Source organism: Barbus barbus (assembly GCF_936440315.1).
Source record: "Barbus barbus genome assembly, chromosome: 15".
Lineage (NCBI taxonomy): Eukaryota > Metazoa > Chordata > Actinopteri > Cypriniformes > Cyprinidae > Barbus > Barbus barbus.
Window position 1 is genome coordinate 4,077,053 of NC_136743.1, and position 11,652 is coordinate 4,088,704.

The window sequence follows — 11,652 nt, forward strand, 5'->3', positions numbered from 1 at the left end:
CCTGTCATAGCTATGCAAAGATTTGATTTTAAAAACAGTATCATAGCTAAGAAAATATGTATTTAACCTCAGAATGATCTTGAAGTAAGTCTGATTTTGTGGTGGCTGTCTCTCAAGTATTAGACAATAGACGAGACGAGAGAGCAAAGCAGGGAAGGGAAGGTAAGGGGAGGAGAGGGAGAGAAAAAATGCGACCGCCTTCGTTGAGAGCCAAACGAGAAGACCATGATGGTACCATGATGGTAGATGAACAAATTCAGAGTTATAGGATAAGTTTTGAGCTGACAAAACCAAACCACTCCAATCTGGCTTTGTCAGTACCATGAAGCTGATCATCAACTGTCTCTGTCAACTCAGGCTTGATCCTGAGGTAATGAAGCGCGTGCACATGAATGTGTGACATCAGCGGCGAACAGCCAATCACAACACAGAGCAAGTGTGATTCACTTCTCGTGAGAGAGCCAGCAAGATTTAAAACTCTTTTGTTTAAGGTTAAGAGATTAGGAGTGTTCGCAGCGCAGAATGATCAGTGTATGACATCAAAGTATCGCGAGAGTGATTCGAAAGTTTAAGGATCTGCTTGCTCTCTTATCGCAGCGCCGCTTCAAGTCGAACACACCCATTAAAGAATATGAGGAATTTAAACGCATTTCCACTGAAGTACTTGTCCATGAAAGAGGACAAATAAAGGAAATGATCTTGCTCCATCAGTGCAGTCACAAGTGAAACTTCAGAAGTTACTTTATATAGTTGATAATATATAGTGATAACTTAGACTCAAACATGTAAGGTCACATGTAGCCATTTTTAAAGGTTTATCTATTGATTCTACCACTTATTTATATTACATATGATCTGTATATATTAATATTAATATATATAATAATTGTTAAACTAAAAGTGCTTGTGTGCTTGTATTAGTAATAATAATATAAATCATATTATAATTATATAAATCATATGTAAATTCTAATTATCATTAAAGCCAGGCAATTTTGTTATATATATATATTTTTTAAGGTAATTCATAGTGACCTTTAATTTTTAGGAAGAGAAACTGGGGGCGTGACTTTTTTTTGTGTCAGACATGTGTCACTTTGCTCACATCTGATTGTGGCTTTTCTGTAGCTCAAATAGTAGAGCATGGCGCTAGCAACGTCAAGGTCATGGGTTCGATTCCCAGGGAAAGCAAGAGCTGATAAAATGTAAAAACTGTAACTTGAATGCAATGTAAGTCGCTTTGGATAAAAGCGTCTGCTAAATGCATAAATGTAAATATAAATGTCCAAATTGTGATCTCTAACCCCGAACATAACCTGCCCCGGAGCAGGTTAGCTTTGCAGTGTAAGTTACTATGGCAATTAACGCAGCTAAAAGCCAAGCCACATTCATGGTACCTAAAACCCAGGATTGGTGCAAAGTAACTGAAACTTACCTGGCTAGCCAGCTAAACCGGCTTCATGGTACAGGCCCCCACCCTCTAGCAACAACAATAATAACAAACTCCCCAGTTTAAAATACTAATTATTATTTTCTTAATAAGAAAGAAAAGAGAAGAAAAGAGCCTACAACGGTCATGTATGCGTAAGAGCTGGATCACAGAGCAATTAAAGAAGGTAGGCTACAATTTATTTTAGATCGGTGGCCTGTTGCACGATGCTAGCTGAATAATCTCCAAGTTTCAGAGTAGGCGGCTGGTGCTATTTTTTTTTTTTTGGCGGGGTGGCACAAACAAACTGAATCATACTGTTAATGCGACAGCATGGCTGTCTGAATGCAATAGTTAAGTAACCATTTACAAGTGACATTAATGAATAATTACTGCTTAAAAATGTAAGTTGAAAATTCAACTGTTAAAGCATGAAATAATCAGTGAACTTGATTTTACTGTGGGTATATTATCAGTAAAGTAATTATTAAACATTTATAATCATTCCAAAAATGTTTTTTGAGGGCCGCAGTGCTGTCTTCAGTTAGAAACAGTTAGAAACATTCATCCATCACAAATAAGGCTTATCATCTGAAATATGTAAGTATTAGCATGGCTGCTCAATCGAATGTTAACCTAGAGAAATAGAGGAGCGTCTCGCTACAGCCCACAAGATCCAGGGGGCGTGGTTGGATCCACATCTAGGGGGTGGCGATTGGTAGGTTTAGGGGTGGAGATGGATGGGTTTAGGGATCAGGGGGTGGAGATGGGTAGGTTTAGGTAAATGTAAGGTGGGAGGAGTTGGATCTGGATCCAACCACGCCCCCTGGATCTTGTGGGCTGCAGTGAGCCCTACTTGGAGAAATGTGTGCTATTGAAGTGTCTTTGTGGAGTGTGGAAGCTGAATAGTAGCGCACGCTCACTGCAGGACAAATATAAAAGTAAAAATACTCCATAATTTTTTGGTCATACAGGTAAGAGTAATACATCTTTCAAATCTGCGTTTATTTGTGTGCACTCACAATAACAACAAAACACGCTTTTGTAAAATAATGAAAGCAAACAGGATACGCTTTCTGCCATGACAGTGTATTTTATTGCTTTTACTTTTTAAAGACAGCAAAGTCAGAAGGCAGTATTTTGAATATATTTTAATTTACAATGATGATCAGTTTATATTAGTGGTGTGTAAAACAGGAAAAATGTATTAATTTCATATTGCATAAGCATAAGAACCTTTTAACTGCTTCAGTAGTAGTTTCAGTATCTACAAGATTGCAAAACTGATTCTTGGCCTATAACTTAACTTGTAATAATTTTTTTTAAATGACAGAAAAATTTCCTTTTTGAAATCAATCAGAGATGATTATGTTCTTAACACATGATATCTCACTATCCCCAAAAGTCCTCAAACCATAACTTAAGACTTGACATTTACATTTAGTCATTTAGCAGACACTTTTATCCAAAGCGACCTACAAATGAGGACAATGGAAGCAATCAAAATCAACAAAAGAGCAATGATACGCAAGTGCTATAACGAGTCTCAGTTGGCTTAACGTAGTACACGTAGCAATATTTTTTATTTTTCAAAATTATATAATATATAAAAAGAAAACAGATAGCAAAAGAATAGAGTAAGTTGGTGTTAGAGGCATTTTTGCTTTTGCTAATTGTATAATAAATAAAAAGAAAATAAATAGAATAACTGTTTGTATAGTTCTGGATATCAGAATAAAGTCAAACAGTGGTGCAGAATTACAGATCAGAGCTGTTACACAGTGGGGAGGAATGACACTGTGCTGATGACTGGACTGAGACTGACTGATTCTGGCTGGTACTTCTGCTCTGTAGGAGATCTGCAGGTTCCTGTTCAACTTCCTGTAATCAAGGCAAAACTTGGTAAAGCTCAATCAATAATGAATATTATAAAGGCCTTGATTCTAGATAAAACAAGACCTAACGAGCTTGTTCTTTTTCTGTGTCTGACAGAAATTGTGACCATACAAACTGGCACTGTGGAGGACACGTCAGTAATTTAATTATTAAGATCATAAATAACATCTAAGAAATATATTATGCATTCTTTCTCCTCCAAACACGACGGGTTGAGTTTTCACCAAAAAGTTCTATTTTGGTTTCATCTGACCATATGACATTCCCCCAGTCCTCTTCTGGATCATCCAAATGCTCTCTAGCAAACTTCAGACGGGCCCGGGCATGTACTGGCTTAAGCAGGGGGACACGTCTGGCACTGCAGGATTTGAGTCCCTGGCGGCGTAGTGTGTTACTGATGGTAGCCTTTGTTACTTTGGTCCCAGCTCTCTGCAGGTCATTCACTAGGTCCCCCCGTGTGGTTCTGGGATTTTTGCTCACCATTCTTGTGATCATTTTGACCCCACGGGGGGAGATCTTGCGTGGAGCCCCAGATCGAGGGAGATTATCAGTGGCCTTGTATGTCTTCCATTTTCTAGTAATTGCTCCCAGAGTTTATTTCTTCACACCAAGCTGCTTGCCTATTGCAGATCCAGTCTTCCCAGCCTGGTGCAGGCCTTCGACAGCTCTTTGGTCTTGGCCATAGTGGAGTTTGGAGTGTGACTGTTTGAGGTTGTGGACAGGTGTCTTTTATACTGATAACGAGTTCAAACAGGTGCCATTAATACAGGTAACGAATGGAGGACAGAGGAGCCTCTTAAAGAAGAACTTACAGGTCTGTGAGAGCCAGAAATCTTGCTTGTTTGTAGGTGACCAAATACTTATTTACAGAGGAATTTACCAATTAATTAATTAAAAATCCTACAATGTGATTTCCTGGATTTTTTCCCCCCATTCTGTCTCTCATAGTTGAAGTGTACCTATGATGAAAATTACAGGCCTCTCTCATCTTTGTAAGTGGGAGAACTTGCACAATTGGTGGCTGACTCAATACTTTTTTGCCCAACTGTATATATACTTTATTTTTATTTACCATGCTGTCATATACACAAGTACTGTAACAGAGCCAAATCATCACTGCTGTATGGTTGCATTTTTCCAGTTGCCAAATATGTTAATGTAGTGATTACGTCCATTTCTGGCGCTATGGCATTTCTGCCGTGTCTGAGATGATAGAGTGTCTCAAATAAGATCGGTCACAAACATGATCCCTGCATGATCTAATGTGTAGCGTCTTATTAACTCACTGTCATGCATTGTGTGCAACACATTTCTTCTCCCTCTTCATGTTTCGTCCATTTTCTCCACTGCTAAAGAAACTCTTAAGCCCCTTAAAAGTCCTCGTTCGTACTCCTAACAATTTTGGCCCTTAAGACGTCTTTTAAGGGTTAAGATGCTTTCTGAATTATTTTTTTTTTTACTAGGATCTTTTCTTTAATCATAGGAGGAAACACCCACATTTCTAAGAATTTTCTTAGAATTTTGTTACTAGGAGCAACTCTTAGCACTAAGATTTTTCATGAATACGTGCCCAGATGGTTATAAAAGCGTTGATAATAAAATTTATATTCTGTATTTGCTTACTTATTCAACAGACTAGACTTAAAAGATATGAGTGTGGAAAAAATACATCTGTTTGCTAAATGACTAGGATAATGTCTGGATTTTTTTTTCTTCAAATGTCAATCTTTTCATCCAAATGGCAGCTTTTTAAAATTCTTAAAGAAAAAAAGTTTTGAGTTTTTCCCCCCTCCTCTGTTATGGTCATTAGGTCCTATTCTGCAGAGCTGTCCATTATCATTATCATTATCATTATCATGCACTTTAACTGTTTTATTAAAGCAATCAATCTTAAAGGTGCTGTATACATTTTTCAACCACTAGATTGGGAGCTCCGTGTCTCAAACCAAAAAAAAAAAAACATTGCCTACTCTTCAGTCACACCTCCACCTTTCATTAGTCGCATTACTTATCCAACAACATACAGATAAAAAAGTTATTAATTTAAAAATGGATTTTTATAGGATTATAGAAAATGATAGGATTTGTAAAATATATTTTTATATCCAAAAGAGATGCAAATAAACGTGTTACGACACAAAAAAGGACAAAAGCTGTTATGGGACAATAGGCTATCCTTTCAAATGGTAGCTATCTGTACTCTATATACTCCTAAATAATGTATATTAGTACCTTGAAGGTATTACTACCTAAAGTGTACATAACAGATTCTAAACACTACATGTAAGTGGTTTTTAAAAGGTCCTGCCCCAGTGACGAGCTTTTTTTCCGGTTGAAAAGTGTTATATGAAGGGAAGAGGGAAGTCAAGACACTCAAGAACAGAACAACTCAAGATACAGGAAGAGAAACACATTGAACGCATATGTAATGACAAACACATTCTACATTTCAATTGGGGTTTTCCTCATTTTAGGTGAGAGTACAGTACATGTATTGCTGTGTTCATTTCTAATAGTTAGCATTTTCCAATGACAGGTTTTATGCTCAGCTGTACATGTTGTTTTTAATGTGTTTTATTTGAAGATAGAACAAATGAAGTAGTGGCTTGTTGTACATAATGGTTTGTGTGTTTGTTTAGGTGTTGAAACCAGCTACGATGGTTGGTCAAACTATGTATTAACTATTAATACTGGGGGGTCTTTCACCATCCCATGTCATTATGACAAGAAATACACACAGCAGAAGAAATACTGGTTCTCAGAGATTGATGAATCTAAAACATACACAAACAGAACAGAGCAGAATCTGTTAGTAATTGATCATCCTGATCAGAGTCTCTTTACTGTGACTATGAGAAACCTGCAGAACAAACACAATGGAACTTATTCTTGTGTTGTGGAGGCTGGAGAACTACCATCGATAAATATAATATATAAGATGCATCTCAAGATTCAATCTGGTAAGACATTTTGCAATTTAATCTCATTCTAATGTTCAACTCTGTTTTATTCCTCATGTATTTTATAATCTCAAATTACTGTGTGTGTGTGTGCGTGTGTGTGCGTGTGTGTGTGTGTGTGTGTTCAGCTCCTGATGTGTCTGTGGTGAACAGCAGAGTATCTGGACATGAAGGTGGTAATATCAGTGTTCAGTGTATCTACAGTTCTGGATATCAGAATAAAGTCAAACAGTGGTGCAGATATAAAGATCAGAGCTGTTACACAGTGGGGAGGACTGACACATCCCAGAATTCATCAGTCCAGATCAGTGATGATGATGGGGGAAGATCCTTCACTGTGCTGATGACTGGACTGAGACTGACTGATTCGGGCTGGTACTTCTGCTCTGCTGGAGAGGCACTGAATCCTGTTCAGCTCACTGTAACTGAGGCAGAACCAGGTATACATTTTTTCAATAAATCATAAATGTTTTGATAGGCCTGCTACATATGAAATAAAATACAACTAAACTTACATTTAATTTTCTTTTTTTGTCCGCAGGCACTGTCAGTCACAAAGTGTTAGTATTTAATCTGTTCTCTGTAAATTTTATAATTTATAATCATCTTTGTGGAATTATTCTATATTTGTATGACTAACTGTCATTCCCTCTTTGCTCTGGTGATATGCTTTATATATATATTGATATTCTGGTTTTATTTATTCAAATGATTCATGCTGATGGTGCAATTCTTCCATTTTTTTCTCCTTTTTGTCTTTGCAGAAATGAAACGGTGATTCTCGATAATATTAATAATGAAGCAACAGTCAAAGAGGAACCACAAAAGTAGGCTACTATGTGCATTATTTAAATAAAATAATTAAGGCTTAATCTAATTCTAAAAGCTTTGAAATACATTTAACAGAAGCAGAACCCTGGATAAACTGAATCATGGGTTATCGTGATTAATCCTGGGTATTCATAAATTGACATTTTACACTGTATGATTCCTAACCCTGGATTAGCATTCTAATTTGCATATTTGTGGTGTCATTGATTAGACGAACGTAGCACGTAACATGTTTATAGGCATATTCAAATTTTCTTGTATGGTATTTTCGGTGGATTATAAAAGTACGGTTGTCTTAATTCCAATTGACGTGTTTTCTGTCAACATTCGATATTTTCTTCTCAAACACTGAAACAACTGCTTATACAATTCTCTGTTGGGGCAAAACAAAAAACGGTGCTAAACATGCTTCTAAATATAATACATACTTTTCCCGTGGTTAAAAGCTAGGTTTAGCCTGTAGCAATGATAACCCAGGGTTTAAAGTAGTGTGAAAATTCCATAGAGTTTATATCAATGTATAATTGTTAATCCCACCGGACACAATTGGGACCATAAAAAAGTTTTTCAGATGTTTTAGTGCACTGAAAATATGGAGAAAATAAAGGGTCTCAATTAAATATGTGCAGTTTCACATGATTAGTGCAGATTGTCACATGACCAGAGCAGTTTATTTCCTGTTTGCACCTTGAGAAGATGATGATTGCATCAAAGCTCCTAAACGAAAGACTAGTAAAGTATGTTAACATAAAGATATGACAAAGATTTTTGGTACACAATATCTTTAAGGTTTCTAGCATTAATATATGAATTCACATATATTCAATTTTGTTGAGTGTGGTCATAGAATGAGTAAACATGTTGATGGTCACAATAGTGACCGGCGAGATAACGGTGAATTTAGGTTTACAATATAAATCCAATGGCAGTTGTTAGTGAAAATTGCATTAAAATGCTGCAATGACAAAATATTGCACTAAATTAAAAATTAAAATGTTACAAAAAATTTACAATATTGATGTTGTAATACTGGTAGCACTAATATAAAAATTTGATGTTATATTTTACAAAAAAGTAACAATTTTGAAATGCGCTGATGGATGAAATGTTTTGTCTTTTATCTCAGTGTTCCTATCAATGTTGCATAAGGTTTTTTTATGCATAATAGTAACTCTAGAATGGTTTAAAATAGCTGCTCTAAGATATATAAAAAATTTTATGACTGAAGAAATGTTATTCCGTTCTCTTATCCCACCATTCATAATTGTGACCGACCATAAAACATAATTTTTCACACACTTAAAAAAAATTATTATTGATTATTTCAAAGGGTTACTAATAGCACATAATTTGGATATTTTCATGTCTGGGGAAAAAATTGGGATTAAACAGGTTAAGTTAAATTTTTTGGAGCTCTTTGAATATAAAGAGTTTAAAATGTTTCCTTATTTCCAACAGTAATAAACTCCTGGCTGTGTGGCTTCCAGCTTTAGCAACACTTCTGCTGTTATTGATTCTGGCCGGTGTTTTCACCTGGAGACGGAGACCCAGTCAGTTTGAGCTGCACTACATTTCTATATCATGCCCTGCTATTTTGACAATTATTTTGACAGCACAGATTCTATGCAGTTAATGTCAGATATTACTGTCTCCCCTTTTTAAAATGAAGAACAAGATAAACATCAAATCAGAGGGAGAAAAGGCAGCAGAAGCACTGATATGGTAAGTCCTTCATAAGAAGCAAGTTATGAAAATGTTGGTATAATGATAATATAGGGTTCAACGGGGCTAAAGGCGCACCGGGGTAAAATGCACATTTGAATGAATTATTATAAATGCACATTTTTTTCTTAAGGTGTGTCTTAAATCCCTATGTTATGTGCTCTACCGGTTAATTTTTAGTGTACAAGACTCTTTGTTTCCTTTGATAACACAGCCTTTTCATTCTAATCAATCTAGAGATTGTATTAGTCAAATATGAGAAAAGAAAAGCATTTATTTTTGTCCTGCCTTCTCGTAGCTATGTACATTGTGTTGACCAAGAAACTGGTAGTTCAGAAAGTGAGTCATAGCCTATGTTTATTCAATCCACTTCATTTGTCGGACGGATTTATAATGGTAACTGATGATATCATAAGAATAAGGGAAAGGGAAGTGGTGTGTAGCCAAGTATGGTGACTCATACTCTGAATTTGTGCTCTGCATTTAACCCATCCAAGTGTACACTCAGTAGTGAACATACACCCGGAGCAGTGGGCAGCCAATGCTGCGGCGCCCGGGGAGCAGTTGGGGGTTCGGTGCCTTGCTCAAGGGTCTCACCTCAGTCGTAGTATTGAGGGTGGAGAGAGTGTTGGTTATTCACTCCCCCACCTACAATCCCTGCCGGACCTGAGACTCAAACCCACGACCTTCAGGTTACAAGTCCAACTCTCTATCCATTAGGCCACGACTGACCAATAAGAATGATCTATTAGAAGAACCAGCTCATCAGAGGCATTTTCTCTTAATGAGATGTTCATATTTACACAGGCTTGTTGCATAGGAAATAACCCTTTGATGTGTCATGTCAGAAATATAAATTTTTTAATATAAATATAAAAATAAATATAAATATAAAAATATAAAAAGTTATGACCAACAAATTGCTAATTTAATTTATTGAACATATTTCATACAATATTTCTGACATGCATGCAACGCTATTAGCATACTTTACACCACTCGCATATTTTCAGGACATGTAGTCATTTTGGTTTCTTGATGTTACTGTTATTGTTTTTTGTGTGTTTGTATGAAATGCAGATCTATTCTCAACCTGAAGATCCTGTGATATACAGCACTATAAATGATGAAATCCCGCATGTAAGTAGACCAGAAATTACTATAACTATTTTAGGGTGACCATACTGTATATTCTGTTTTTCTTAGGCGTATCCTGGGGTCCTATTTTTTTTTTTTTTTTTTACATGATTCCCAATTATTTATATTCACAGTTTCTAGTATTCGTATGGCTTTACATTTTTAATTCAATGTTGTAATTTGCAATTCATTTAATTTTATCTTTAAATTTTTGATACAGATGTGTTATCTGCATCTCCTGCACTCCATCAAGCCACTCCCATAATAGCTCTCACCACTCAAATTAATGCACGACTCAGATTAACTGTATAATATGTATGTAAGTCTCCAAAACAATTATAAAGTAATTATTTTCACAAATAAATCTTTCAGTAAGTAAAACTGGCTGTGCCTATAGTAATATACACAACATTCTAATATTATTTTCCAATATTTTTTTTTATTATTTTAAATTATTGTTCCTGGATCAGTAGGGTACTAAAGTAATAAAGTATCGGTGGCTGGGACAGATTTTAAGTATAACTTAAATTTTAAATGATACTTAAAATCTGTCCCAGCCAATGCTACTTATTTAATGTAAATGGGATTAGATTGCATCTTTTTAAGTCTTAAAAGTCTTGCTCCCGAGCAGGTTTAAGCTTACAGACATGTTGCTATGACAGCAAGTCCAGGATGAGCTTTGAAGAACCAAAAAATACAAGATTATGCCAAAATCATCAGCAGTCAAATCCAGCTAATTGAGTTAGCGATGTACGAAGAACGGACCCCTGGCCGGGATTGCTAAATTCCCTAGAATGTCCAGGTTTTGGATTTTTCTTATTGATATGATCTCTACATTATTTGCTTTGCTTTGATGGTTCTGCAGATCCTGTTTTCTTGCATGCCACGATTGGTCATTAATGTACAATGTCTGCATGCTATTTGTTAAGCTATTTATCAGTCATTACTTTCAGCAAGTATGAAAACAATAAGAAAACAAAGCCAAAACCCAGAAATTTTTGACTATTTAGAAATCTCAGCCAGGACAAATCTGGAAAAAGAAGACGTAAGGTCACGCTGAATTATTTTTTACTTTATAATTTCTTTCTCCGCAGGATCCCAACAAGGACATAACCTACTACAGTACTATTGATAATGTTCCTGGGAGTGAAGTGATGAAGTCTCCAGCAGGTGGAGCAATATACAGCATAATATACAGCACTGTGGCTCCACACTGACAGCAACAGTGAGAACAACACAAGAACAGACCAAGAGAAACAAAATCAACAGCAGACTGTCATCACAACATTTTTATTTTCTTAAGCTTGTTTTAATTCATTTGCTCATGGGGTGTGAACCTAATATTTTAAATGTAAATATCTAATATTATATTTTCAAAAGGACCTGTATGAATAGATGTGAGGGTCAAGAATATTGCAGTTTCAAAAGATTTTTGTAAATGAATGCATAGTTCATAACTATACTCTGTCAAAAGACTTCTCCTGAGCAAATGGGATTGTTTCTAGCAGTACGCAATTCTTTTGTATTATAGTCTACATTTCCTTCAATGTAAAAATAATTTTAATTTACTTTGGCAGTGTTATTTTCTCTGTTTCTTGCATTATTACAAACAAGCATATATACATTGAAATAAAAAGTATTGCAGTTGTATGTGTGAAAAAATAATAATTTGACTCC

General features: G+C 35.7%; 1 protein-coding gene across 1 annotated transcript; it reads left to right on the forward strand.

Annotated features, from left to right (window-relative positions):
* The first annotated feature begins 5,702 nt into the window (after positions 1-5,702).
* On the forward strand, positions 5,703-11,652 carry LOC306881799 (CMRF35-like molecule 8). Its single transcript, XM_079436079.1, has 9 exons — positions 5,703-5,799; positions 5,965-6,285; positions 6,414-6,725; positions 6,827-6,845; positions 7,050-7,112; positions 8,575-8,666; positions 8,786-8,838; positions 9,919-9,978; positions 11,070-11,652. Exons 1-9 carry the CDS (start codon positions 5,754-5,756, stop codon positions 11,190-11,192), a joined length of 1,089 nt encoding a protein of 362 aa, XP_079292205.1. The 5' UTR covers positions 5,703-5,753; the 3' UTR covers positions 11,193-11,652.

Coding starts and splice junctions, on each gene's coding strand:
- LOC306881799 (XM_079436079.1), top strand. CDS start 5,754: ATGACAAACACATTCTACATTTCAATTGGGGTTTTCCTCATTTTAG. Junction 5,800..5,964: donor TGGGGTTTTCCTCATTTTAG/GTGAGAGTACAG, acceptor GTGTTTGTTTAG/GTGTTGAAACCAGCTACGAT. Junction 8,667..8,785: donor CACCTGGAGACGGAGACCCA/GTCAGTTTGAGC, acceptor TTTAAAATGAAG/AACAAGATAAACATCAAATC.